Genomic DNA, 13,948 nt, shown 5'->3' on the forward strand with positions numbered 1-13,948 from the left:
CAGACACATCTCAACATCAACTGTTCAGAGGAGACCGTGTGAATCAGGCCTTCTATGGTCGAAGTGCTGCAAAGGACACCAATAATAAGAATAGACTTGCTTGGGCCAAGAAACACAAAGCAATGGACATTAGACCGGTGGAAATTGTCCTTTGGTCTGGAGTCCAAATTGGAGATTTTGGTTCCAACCGCTGTGTCTTTGTGAGATGCGGTGTAGGTGAACGGATGATCTCTGCATGTGTATTTCCCACTGTAAAACATGAAGGAGGAGGTGTTATGGTGTGGGGTGTTTTGATGGTGACACTGTCTGTGATTTATTTAGAATTCAAGGCACACTTAACCAGCATGGCTACCACAGCATTCTGCAGCGATACGCCATCCCATCTGGTTTGGGCTTAGTGGGACTATCATTTGTTTTCAACAGGACAATGACCCAACACACCTCCAGGCTGTGTAAGGGCTATTTGACCAAGAAGGAGAGTGACGGAGTGCTGCATCAGATGACCTGGCCTCCACAATCCTCTGACCTCAATCAAATTGAGATTGTTTGGGATGAGTCAGACCGCAGAGGGAAGGAAAAGCAGCCATCAGCATATGTGGGAACTCCTTCAAGACTGTTGGAAAAGCATTCCAGGTGAAGCTGGTTGAGAGAATGCCAAGAGTTTGCAAAGCTGTCAAGGCAAAGGGTGGCTATTTGAAGAATCTCAAATATAAAATATATTTTGATTTGTTTCACACTTTTTTGGTTACTACATGATTCCGTATGTGTTATTTCATAGTTGTGATGTTTTCACTATTATTCTACAGTAGTAGTGTACATCCACACCGTAAAGGCAATCATACTACCAACTATCACCCTCTGGTGCTCAAAGAGATCATGAATATTATGGACACATTGGAATTGACTGATATTTGGAGGCTTAAAAACCTGGACCTTGCAAAATATACTTGGAGGAGGCTTAATCAAGCTAGCCGGATTGATTATTTTCTGGTATTCTTTTCTATGGAGCCAAAAGTTTCAAAAAGTATTGATTGAGGWTCGAATGCGATCAGACCATGAACTTATATCCCTCCAGATAACTATGAGAGACTTTCCGCGAGGATGGGGATATTGGAAATTGAACCTGGGTTAATTGAAAGACAGTACATTCTTAACAAAAACGAAGGAAATATATAACAGATTTCTTCAGGCACAGTACAGGTTCAGCGGACCCACTTATCATATGGGATGCCTTTAAATTTGTCTTTAGAAGCCACTCAATTCAGTTTTCATCCCAAAGACTAAAATGGTTTGGGTCAGCTGAGAAATTACTTACATCAGAAATAGAAAAACTAGCATTACATATCAATGATGATGATAAATGTACTACTGAAACATGAATAATCTAGATGCAAAACAGAAGGAGAAATTTATTTAGGAAAGATACGGTTTCAATGATCAAAAACTGAGTAAATTGGATGGAGAACGGCGAAAAAATGCACCAAGTTTTCCTTAAACCTTCAAATTAGAAACGCGACCCAAAATAATCTACAAAAATTTGTTCCAATCAACTTATCTCACCAAAGAAGATTTTTAATGAAGTAAAATTATTATGCTGAGAGATCCACTACTACCATGTTTTAATTACTCGTATATACTGTAAATGGCAAACTATCGGACACACAAAAAGAGGGACTGATCTYTCTCCTACTGAAGCAGGAGCCAGTACAAAGACCCAGGATCTCCCAAAAATTCAATGTTGCGACACAAACATATTGGCAAAATGTATTGCTCATAGAATTAAAAAGGTCCTACCAGACATTATTCTTCACGTTCAGACGGGATTCTTAAAAGGAAGATATATAGGAGACAACATTAGACGATGAGAATACAGGGAAACCTGGTATAATCTTTATAGCAGATTTTAAGACAGCCTCGATACAGTAGATCTAGAATCAGTTTATAAGTGCCTAGATTTCCTTCAGCTTTTGAGAATCTCTCATAAGATGGGTAAAAGTAATGTACAACAACCCGGAAAGTATTCAAACCCCTTGACTTTTTCCACGTGTTGTTATGTTACAGCCTTATTCTGGAGAATAAAAGCCGAATCGTGAGAMTTTCTTCTTTTTTTGTACTTAATTGCAAATCAGAGAAAGTTAAACAGGCATATTTGTATAACGAACGTGAGTTTGGAGGGTTAAAACTATTAAATATTAAGACATTAAACCTCTTACTTAAAGCCTCCATTATACCAAAATGATATCTAAATCCAAACTGGTTTTCCAGCAGGCTACTAAGAGAAGCACATTCAACACTCAAAAGTGGTCTCTTTGCCGTTACGTAGATTAAAACCAACCGTTTCYAGTGGATTGACAATGGAACCCTGTTTAAAGTATCATCCTTTTTAAATGATGCCATACAGAGATGGTTACAATTCCAATTTCCTCCTCCAGAAGACTCTGAACAAATATTACAGCAACTAGTACGGCTAAACTACAATGTACTGATAAAAGGAAATAACWATTTTATTGTACAAAAAATTAAAGGTATCATGTTTATGAATGACATTGAAAATAAGGACAGTAAAATGTTATCACACAAGCAATTAACAAAGGCGTATGGGGATGTATGATCAATACAAAAGTTGAACCAACTCATYGCAGCTCTGCCACAGAAATGTAAGGAGCAATTACTCAAAAGAGAAAGGAATTAATTAGTTTGCCTGCCGTCAATCAAAAACCATGCATGGCTTAAAATAACTAGTATAAACCGTAAAATATATCAGTTTCACTTAAAGTCGAGAGGTTTGACAACTATTCGGCATAAAATTCCAGATAATTGGGAAGAGATTTTTGATGTCTCAATACCATGGCGTCGGGTTTATGAACTGTTATACAAAAATGGACGCATCAATCCGTTCTTTTCAATTTAATCTATTATATAATGTCCTCGCCACAAAAACAACGCTCAATATACGGGGTGAGGCCTGTGCACACTGCAACGAAGAAACAGAATCAATAGACGATCTCTATGGTACTGTTCTTTGGCGGCTCACTTTTGGAGTCAGGTCCAGGAGGGGCTGTTGAGTCAAAATGTCTGTGTTCAGATGGATGTAGAAACAGTACTGTTTCGGAGATCTAAAAAACCAAGATCAATCAATGGAAAATATGATTATACTCTTAGTTAAAGTATTTACTTTTAGGACAAATAGAGAGTTTCAAGACCCTCATAAGACATCAAAGTAAAATAGGAGGATRTATTGCTAAAATAAAGAGTAAAATGATAATGTAGTGGGAAAGATGGGTTAGTCTGTCAATATCTGAGGGTTGGAATTAAGATTAGAGGGGTTGGTTGACTTGACGAYGCACTTAGAGTCCAGTACAAATGGGAGGAGGCTATGTGTACAGTGTATTCAGACCGCTTCACTTTTCCACATTTTGTGACGTTGCTGCCTTATTCAAAATTGGATTCAATTGTTTCCCCCTCATCAATCTACACACAATACCCCATAACGACAAAGCAAAAACAGATTTTTTAAAWKKTTKSMMMWTTWWWAAAAAWWMMAAAMMWRAAAAATACATTTACATAAGCTCAGTACTTTGTTGAAGCACCTTGGGCAGCGATTACAGCYTCGAGTMTTCTTAGGTATGATGCTACAAGCTTGGCAAACCTGTATTTGGGGAGTTTCTCCTATTCTTCTCTGCAGATCCTCTCAAGGTCTTTCAGGTTGGATGGGGAGTGTCGCTGCGCTGCTATTTTCAGGTCTCTCCAGAGATGTTCGATCGGGTTCAAGTCCGGGCTTTAGGTGGGCCACTCAAGGACATTCAGAGTCTTGTACCCAAGSCACTCCTGCGTTGTCTTGGCTGTGTGCTTAGAGTCGTTGTCCTGTTGGAAGGTGAACCTTCGCCCCAGTCTGAACGCCCTGGAGAAGGTTTTCATCAAGAATCTCTCTGTAGTTCACTCCGTTCATCTTTCCCTCAATCCTGACTAGTTCCCAGTCCCTGCCACTGAATAACATCCCCACAGCACGATGCTGCCACCACCATGCTTCACCGTAGGGATGGTGCCAGGTTTCTTTCAGACGTGACCTTAGGCCAAAGAGTTCAATCTTGGTTTCATCAATCCAGATAATCTTCTTTCTCATGGTCTGAGGGTCCTTTAGGTGCCTTTTGGCAAACTCCAAGCGGGCTGTCATGTGCCTTAACTGAGGAGTGGCTTCCGTCTGGCCACTCTAACATAAAGCCTGATTGGTGGAGTGCTGCAGAGATGGTTGTCCTTGTGGAAGGTTATCCAATCTCCACAGAGGAACTCTGGAGCTCTGTCAGAGTGACCATCAGGTTCTTGGTCACCTCCCTGATCAAGGCCCTTCTTTCCCGATTGCTCAGTTTGGCCGGCGGCCAGCTCTACAAGAGTCTTGGTGGTTCCAAACTTCTTTCATTTAAGAATGATGGAGGCCACTGTGTTCTTGGGGACCTTCAATGCTGCCAAAATGTTTTGGTCCCCTTCCCCAGATCTGTGCCTTGACACATCCTGTCTCGGAGCTCTACGGACAATTCGTCAACCTCATGGCTTGGTTTTTGCTCTGACATGCACTGTCATCTGTGGGACCTTATATAGACAGGAACAGGATGCACCTGAGTTCAATTTCGAGTCGCATAGCAAAGGGTCTGAGTACTTATGTAAATACGATATTTCAGTTTTTTTTGCTTTGACATTATGAGGTATTGTGTGTAGATTGATGAGGGAAAAAATGTATTTAATCAATTTTAGAATCAGGTTGGAACGTAACAAAAGTCAAAAAAGGGAATGGCTCTGAATACTTTCCGAATGCACTGTATATATATATAAATAAATAAAACGGAACAGAAATATTGTATAGGCCAGCGGCATACCACCCCATCCTACTGCTGGCTTGCATCTGAAACTAAGCAGGGTTGGTCCTGGTCAGTCGCTGGATGGAAGACCAGATGCTGCTGGAAGTGGTGTTGGAGGCACTCTTTCCTCTGGTCTAAAATGTAAAAAATCCCAATGCCCCAGGGCAGTGATTGGGGACATTGCCCTGTGTAGGGTGCCATCTTTCGGATGGGATGTTAAACGGGTGTCCTCTCTGTGGTCACTAAAGATCCCATGGCACATAAGAGCAGGGTGTTAACCCCGGTGGCTTGTAGTGTATTTCAGCCTTAAGGGAGAACGATACTCTTGTCCTTGAGTAAAATGGGAAACAAATCGGTCATAGTTCTTCCCTTATGCTGCCCATGTTTGTGACGTTAAATATTCTGGAGAAAGACACTCAAGGATAAAACACAAAGACACACACAGAGAGCCAGCTGCAACCCCCCCCCCCCACACACACACACTCGAACGCATCTTATAGGAAATCCTCTCACTCTCGGTGTCCATTTTACTTCTCCTCCGTCCCCTGTCCCCCCTCTCTTCTGCCTCTCGTTCTCTCTCATTTGCTCACTCTCCAGCGACTCATTCAAATGGGCGTTGACCACTAGATCAGTCCATGTTGTATGGTGATGATGATCTAAGTGAATCCTCATCCAGCCTGGGATATTAACAGCTCACTACGGTCAGGAACATAGCCAGGTTCAGTGACCAGCTCCAATTACACATGTTCTGTAGCAGAATGTTGTGTTTCTAAGGACCAGTCCGTTTAACATGTACACCAACATGAGACATACACACTGGTCCATGTATGCTCTGTAGAACCTGATGTCTTTCATCTGGATATGTTTGGTTTCTGAGCATTATATATATGAATCATCAGGTATAGTAGAGAAATGAGGGGTGCATTAGGAAGCTTGGTAAGGGCTGAGTGCAGGGACAACGATCACATAGCTTCCTGCCTACCAATAAGGATGCAATGTGTAGTGATATGGAGGAGACGCCACCCAAAGTGGGGCATGTAAACTACCACGGGTGAAACCATGTGTTTGTCTAATGCAGCTGTACTGACCCTCTGGGCAGAATAAACTTGGTTTAAAGCTTTCCGTTGACTTTGTACTCTGGAAATTAGAACCTAACATATCCTAATTCACTAGTTCTCTCTGCTTTGCTCCACCAGGCCTAGTTCTTCTGCTCTGCTCCACCAGACCTAGTTCTCTCTGCTCTGCTCCACCAGGCCTATTCTCTCTGCTCTGCTCCACCAGGCCTAGTTCTCTCTACTCTGCTCCACCAGCCTAGGCTAGTTCTCTCTACTCTGCTCCACCAGGCTAGTTCTCTATACTCTGCTCCACCAGCCTAGTTCTCTCTGCTATGCTCCATCAGGCCTAGTTCTCTCTACTCTCCTCCACCAGGTCTAGTTCTATCTGCTCCACAGGCCTAGTTTCTCTGCTCTGCTTCCACCAGGCCTAGTTCTCTCTGACTCTGCTCCACCAGGCCTAGTTCTCTCTACTCTGCTCCACCAGGCCTAGTTATCTCTACTCCACCACTCCTAGTTCTCTCTCTCTTGCTCCACCAGACCTAGTTCTCTCTGCTCCACCAGCTAGTCCTCTGTCTGCTCCACCAGCCTAGTTCTCTCTGCTCTGCTCCACCAGGCTAGTTCTCTCTGCTCCCACCAGGCCTAGTTCTATCTGCTCTGCTCCACAGACCTAGTTCTCTCTGCTCTCTCCACCAGCCTAGTTATCTCTGCTCTGCTCACCAGGCCTAGTCTCTCTGCTCTGCTCCACCAGGCCTAGTTCTCTCTGCTCTGCTCCACCCAGGCCTAGGTCTCTCTACTCTGCTCCACCACTCTTGTTCTCTCTGCTCTGCTCCACCAGGCCTAGTTCTCTCTCTCTGTTCCACCACTCCTAGTTCTTCTCTGCTCTGCTCCACCAGGCCTAGTTCTCTCTACTCTGCTCCACCAGGCCTAGTTCTCTCTACTCTGCTCCACCAGGCCTAGTCTCTCTACTCTGCTCCACCAGGCCTAGTTCTCTCTACTCTGCTCCCCCAGCCTAGTTCTCTCTTACTCGCTCCACCAGGCCTAGTTCTCTCTACTCTGCTCCCCAGGCCTAGTTCTCTTACTCTGCTCCCCAGCAATCTGCTTGTAGGGGTCTGGATGTGATATAACAGAACAGTAATATCTGATAGGGAGATTGTAGATAGATATATACAGATGTTCTGTCTTTGTGTGTGTGTGTGTGTGTGTGGTGTGTGTGTGTGTGGTGTGTGTGTGTGTGGTGGTGTGTGTTGTGTGTGTGTGTTGTGTGTTGTGTGTGTGTGTGTGGTGTGTGTGTGTGTGTGTGTGTGTGTGTGTGTGTGTGTTGTGTTGAGCATATGGGGGTGTGCATGTGATTTTAGTGAATCTGCAGTAACTGTTGTATAGTAGCTAGGACCAGAGCTAGACGGGGCTAGAGGCTTCTAGGTTAAACACTCTACTTGTAGTAAAGCTGTGATTGAAGCATCTCTAAGTTATTTAATAACGCCTTTTGTTCCGCGTAGCAAGGCAAGGAACTATAGCTGTCATGATCGAGCCATACTACAAACACTCTATCTCTCCTTTCTCTCTGTCTCTTTCCTTCTCTCTCTCTCTCTCTGTCTCTCTCTCCCCTTATGTCTCTCTCTCTCTCTCTTTTCCTTCTGTCTCTCTCTCTCTCTCTCTCTCTTTCCTTCTGTCTCTCTCTTTCCTTCTGTCTCTCTCTCTTTCCTTCTGTCTCTCTCTCTCTCTCTCTCTTTCCTGTCTCTCTCTTTCCTTCTGTCTGTCTGTCTGTCTTGTCTGCTTCTGTCTGTCTGTCTGTCTGTCTGTCTGTCTGTCTGTCTGTCTGTCTGTCTGTCTGTCTGTCTGTCTGTCTGTCTGTCTGTTCTGTCTGTCTGTCTGTCTGTCTGTCTGTCTGTCTGTCGTCTGTCTGTCTGTCTGTCTCTCTCCAGACTGATCTCTACACACCTTATGCAGCACATAAATCGATAGTGGCGGCCTCCTGTACTACAGATAATCTGGCATTACATGAGACCTTTAACCCCACAAGAGTGGACTCAGAAGGGGAATGTCACGTTGCTCGGCTCTGTGACACATACTGCACAGCTCACAGGGCAGGAGCACCCACTGGAACACCATGTCACAACCCAACATCACCCCATCATGTCCAATCTAGTGAAGAGTCACACCTGGATCTTGGGGGAAAAAGCGGTTGGAGGCTGGACCAGGCTATTGGTCAGCGTTAGAACCATTGAGCTCAGAGATACAGAGACACACTTCACATCACACCTCCCAACACCACAATGTCCAATCTACTGCTGAGTCACCCTAAATCTCGTCTTCAACCCAGGGCCAGGTTACTGTTAAACAATGTAGAAAACACATTTTACCACAATCTTCCACCTCAAAATACATGTCGGTTGGTATAATAATAATCTCAGAGCACTATGACGAAAGCTACAGTGACAGTTGAATGGCAAGAGCTCTCGGGGGGGTGGGGGTGGGGTCTGCCCTCTTTCAATGGCACCACAGGAATACTGACATTCTATTCACACTCGGCGCCACTTAACTCTCAAGCTGTACTGAATCAGCAGGCATACATGGGACTAACACTTCCTCTCTGCTCGGACCACTACAGCACAATAACAGATAGAAACCCATGTAGAGCGTGGGCTTTGAAAGAAACCAAAACATGTCCTGTGTTACTCCCTCTCTTTTCCCCCCATCCCAACCTGAAAAGGGAGGTCTATTGAAACAAATAATACCATGCATGCTCATTTCAAGTAATTCAAGTATTTCACGAGCAGCATCCCTAACAAGAGTAGAAGAGTCTGTCAGTCATTGCAGTGGATCCACTCCCCTGAGAGACCGAACCCCCCCCCCCCACTCTCCCAAATGGAGTGACATCTAACGAAGGAAAAGTTGTCTCTTGTTCTCTCAAACACAGAGAGAAACAGACGTAGGGTAACGACGTAAACCCTCCTGGAATACTGTAGCCGGTAGCGCTCACTGTCTCCATCCTCCAGAGACGTAATGCCGTAATGCCGTCCTCGTCTAATGATGGAAAGTAGACAGAAAGCAGCTCTATCTAATGGCTCTTCCACGTCACAGAAACCACGTGGTCTGAAAAAGCTTCAGCTGCAGCTGCTTTAGCCACAACAATGAAGTGAGGAAAGAGAACTTCCCACAAAAAAACGACTGGTTCTAGACACCTAGTCAAGGTAGAGCTGTTTGATTGTCTTTCATGGCTTCTTTCCTCATTCTCCCTTTCCCTCATCACCGCTAAAAGGTAAAAGGACTGGATCGATCTCCAAAAGGTCTGGATAGATCTCCTAAAAGATCTCCTTTCCCTCATCACCGCTAAAAGGACTGGATAGATCTCCAACGTACTGCTTTCATCTATCATGCACTACCAGGCCAGTAATCATARAGGAAAGGACACAAGGAAAGGAGACTAGTTGAGACTACTGAGGCACCACCAGTCAGCGGCAAGAGATGGTCACTCACCTGCCACAGAGTTAGGGCGTGGCATCACCAGGGAAGAAGTGCTGTGCGTGTGGCGCTGTGGGAGGGGCCTCTTGGCTRGGGGCGGAGTTCTGGGTTCCTCTAGGATGGTGATTTCAGACCTGGGCGGGGCCTCGCTGGGTCCTGGCAGGTCGTCCTTGGCGACAGGAGGGCAGGAGTCGCCTCGGTGCCCGCCACGCCCAGGGCCCCTCCAGCTGCCATCTTTGCTCAGGTCCAGAGTGGAACCACCGCGATCCTCATTCTCAGGAGAGCTGGTGATGGTAGCTGAGGCACAGWGGGAATAGACAGGGGTAAGGTGATTACAAACGACAAAACCAAACTGTTGACTCCTAATGAGTGCCTTTTGGAAAAGATCAAGTTAGGAATAGCTGTCATTTAGGATGAGCTCAAACTCTGCTTCAGTTCAAAGTAGTTTTCCAGTCTGGTACGTTATTGGCAGTGACACTGTATTGAGTTAAAGAGTAAGAGTCCGATCATCAGTCACATCAACAGTGACGAGACATCAGTCACACATCGACATCATCGCAATCAAACGCGTGTACTGTGCACCCTTTGCCCTTTTTGTATTTACCGAGAAATACACGCTCTATTTAGGGAGAAAGATGTCCTATTTTAGAAAGTCCAGACCCATACGCAGCAAAGACAGCAACGTCCCAGTTTTGTCAAGAGGGAACTGAAGCCTCTCGACTAAAGTGGCACAGGCAAAAAGAGCGAGAGRGAGTTGGGMGATAGAGAGACTTGACTGAGAACTCAAAGCRAKGTGAAACAAGTATCAWCTATCTCTATTTCTTCAGTGCCGAGGCCCTTATCTTAATCAGGATTGTTGACAATGTGAGTACTGAGATATATTATTGAGATATATTGATGACCAATGGAAGGATGAGACRGTGTTTATTCTTCCATTTAGATCTCACAATCACATGCACATATGCATTATTTCTCAGGAGGTGAGAAGAGAATACAACACAGAGAAAATATCTGAATTTAAATTGATCCAACTATGGGGATGATGGTCTATATAARCCACTCACCTATGATTCCGCTATCCTGGCTCTCAAGCGTGGAACTGGGGCTCCGGCAGGGACTGGGGCTGAGGAGGGTCCCACCTGGGCTGGGGCTGGGAAGACAGGAGGGTGGCCCCCCGGTACTGCTGCTACCCAGGGTGGAGCAGGGGCTGTCTGAGCATGGAGACGTAGTGCTGCAGGTCAATGTGGAGCATGGGCTCACCGCCTGGCCAGAGATATTACACTACAGCCAGAGAGGGAGCGAGAGAGGGAGAGAGAGAGAGATAGGCAGAGAGGGATGAGAGAGAGAAGGGTGAGAGAGGGATGAGAGAGAGCGAAAGAGGAGAGATAGGCGATATCAGTCAAGTAGAAAGTGAGGAGAGATGGATAGAACGTGTGGCAAGAGAAGAGAGATATAGAAAGAGAAAGGGCAGGGAGAAGAGAGAGAGAAAGAGGTGTTTTATTTAAAGCTCTGTCTATGGACCAGTATGATCAGAGGTATAGACCCTGTTGGCCCCCTTTCCAGCTGTCCCCAGGTTAATGTATGGTATATAGGTCATTGTATATAAGTGTGTGTGTGTGTGTGTGTATGCCTGGGTGTGTGTGTGTGTGTGCATGCCTGTGTGTGTGTGAGTCAATGTCCCCCTCTCCTCCCAATGTCCCCAAACCCCAATATCTGCATCCTTCTTCATTTGTCTCCAACAACACCCGAACCCTACATTTCCTRGGTCCTATAGGTCTCAACTCATCCCAGCACACGTTAGAGAACGTTCAGCTCAGTGCTATTCCCACCTTACCACCTCATCAGTTATCTGAACCAGGACACGGTACACTGCTCACAGCCGGCACATTGTCTCTATAAAACTGGCTCCATCTGGAGCTCAGGTGGAGGAAGGAGGTTAGGAAAGTGGGGCAATGCTYAAACGGTGAGAGAATGATACAGTACAGTATATAAACCTCCTGCAGGCTCAACAGCATGTGGCGAGCCAATGCAACAAGATTAAAAGCAAGATAATCAACTGACATCACCTTATGTACACATTCTTTAAAGAAAATGCCATTGCAGTATATACTTTCAAATATTAAGTCAAGAGTGCCTCTGATTTTCTTTTTCAACTGGTAATTTACCTTCAAAGTTGTAGTTTCTAAATTTGCAGCTTAACAAAAACAAACTCTCAATCTTGGTTATCATACAAAACATGGCCTTTAAATCTAATTAAAGAAGCCATACTAAAACTCCTCACGTCATCTGCAAAGAAAAMATATGAGCCTCATTTTCATATTTCTGACATYTGACTTTCTCAGTCAGTCTCCCTCCTTCCTTCTACCCAWCCTTCCMGCAATCTTTCATTTCACATACCTTCTTTTCCCTCCGGTCCTCCATGGGGGTGCTAGGCGAGGCTGGGGTCCCTTCTCCCAGTAAGAAGCCCAGCCTGGTCATCAGTTCCTGGGTTGAGAAGGAGGAGGAGCTGGGCTGGAGCTCCGCGTGCAGCTCTGGAAGACAGATGGAGAGAGATGACAGACGAGCGGATCGCTGTGAGCAGCACGATACGACCACACCAAACACACACACACACACCGTTCTGTAGCCCAGACCAGTTCAGCTCAGTTCCTCCTTCCTGCCTTTCCTCCTACCTGGCTACGTCGATTGKATGGAGGATTATGTATACTATGCCGATGGAGGAGAGGTTCATGTATGCATCCACAGGTCAGCAGCAGCAGCAGCGCCGGTCGGCCTCATTACCGATGAAGAGGCTGTGCCTTTCTCAGTCCCTGGCTGCATGACTGAAGCAGCTCTGTCTGCGTGTGTGTCCATATGTGTATGTGTGTGTGCCTGCTCAGCGCTCCCGGGTTGGTTAGGAGACAGACGTAGTATCTCAATGAGCTCAGCTCAGCCCTGGCCTCCAGCAGAGGGTAGGCGCCATTGCACCGCCGTCTTTGGCACTGGCTGCCCCGTCCGGACAGATTGGGCTGAGATGAGCAATATGGTGCGTCGATACATCACTGAGAAGGGCCTGATGCCATGACCTTTCACCTCCAGGTCGCCACTGTACATATGCAGAGGTGGATGAGGAGGGGGTGTTCAATACGACACCTCTATATCCTGTTTTACATACAACAGTGAGTTGGAAAATATGATGATGTCTAGGAAACAGAGATACTATTGAGAGAGATGAGGAAGAAGGGAAGGATTGTGGGAGGGCCGAGACGCAGCTTGTTGGGCGTTAGTTACTCTCAACCCTTCTTGGGTTAGACACCTTCTCATCCATCTCTCCCCTCAATCCCTCTTGGGAAAAAGAGTTCCAAAAGGTGAACCCTTTTTGGCTCCAGGTAGAACCCTTTTTGGATTCAGCTAGAACTCATTTGGGTTCCATGTAGAACCCTCTGTGGGAAAGAGTTTTATATAGAACCCAAAAGGGTTCTACCTGGAACCAGAAAGGGTTCTTCAAAGGGTTCTCCTGTGGGGACAGCCGGAGAGAACCGTTTTAGGTTCTAGAATGCACCTTTTTTTCGAAGAGTGTATTCCTCCATCAATTGCCCCTCTCCATCCCTCTCCCCCCCCCTCAAGCCCTCAGGATCGCCCCATTCTTTCAATCTCACTGTCGATATCCTCTCCCCGCCTCCACATAATCCATTACTCTCTCCAATGAACCGTAGAGATGATGCAATACACAGTAAGCAAATAAGAGGAAACAGCCACCACCACTTCACTATTGCATATCCCTCCTCTCTTCTCCGCCTAAAGTCACAACTCCATCTCAACTTCCTCCATCTCTCAGACAAGGGGTGGTGATGAAACGAGSTGACTGGTTAGACGAAAGGCAGGCACCAGCACCTTTCCTACACAGCAGAGATCACACGCAGAGCTGTTAATCACAGACAGTGAGAGAGACAGAGGGACAAACAGATGCTTGGTGGCACACGGGGCTGGACTGTCTGCAAGAGATCTGACTGTCTGKCTGGAGCTCCTGATTGAACGGTGTACATTACAAATGGGAAAGAAAAAGAGACCGTCAATGCAAGGATAGTTGGGTGCCATCTCGGATAGAAATTAAAACAGGGTATTACCTGAACTAAATGAATCCTGTAATGTCACCCTCCATTATCCAGCTTAATGGAAGTAAAGTAGTAAACCAACCGTAGTCACAGCAACTGTCACATTAGCAGCTCCCTTCCACATTATCACTCTGATACACGTTCTCTTTCTGTGAAAAAGATACATCTGAAGTCTTTTGGTCCACACTGGGTTGTGTAATAGACTGGGAGCTGGAGCACGCTTGGTTCTTTCTGGCAGAACGTTGTTCAATCAAATCTTAGCACACTTCAACCCACTGTGCACAGACGTCAGTTCAACGTCTATTTTTTTAATTACATTTGCTTGAGTTGTCAACTAACGTGAAATCAACAACAACAAAAAGTCACCAAGACATCAGATTAAGGTTCAAAGTTGGGTGAAAAAAAGATGAAATTCCCTCACGTTGCTGACTTTTTGGATATCCAATCATTTCCCCACGTTGATTCAATGTCATCACATTACATT

General features: G+C 45.4%; 1 protein-coding gene across 1 annotated transcript in view; it reads right to left on the bottom strand.

Annotated features, from left to right (window-relative positions):
- The window catches only part of LOC139023124 (protein TANC1-like), a 36,868-nt gene that overhangs the window by 14,648 nt on the left and 8,272 nt on the right, over window positions 1-13,948 (bottom strand). The window contains exons 3-5 of the mRNA XM_070435540.1: window positions 11,768-11,901; window positions 10,435-10,651; window positions 9,386-9,667 (exon numbers count right to left, since the gene is read on the bottom strand). Coding sequence (XP_070291641.1) covers window positions 9,386-9,667; window positions 10,435-10,651; window positions 11,768-11,901 — 633 coding nt within the window. The remainder of the gene's footprint in view (window positions 1-9,385; window positions 9,668-10,434; window positions 10,652-11,767; window positions 11,902-13,948) is intronic.

The sequence above is a fragment of the Salvelinus sp. IW2-2015 genome, linkage group LG27 (genome assembly GCF_002910315.2).
Source record: "Salvelinus sp. IW2-2015 linkage group LG27, ASM291031v2, whole genome shotgun sequence".
Classification (NCBI taxonomy): domain Eukaryota; kingdom Metazoa; phylum Chordata; class Actinopteri; order Salmoniformes; family Salmonidae; genus Salvelinus; species Salvelinus sp. IW2-2015.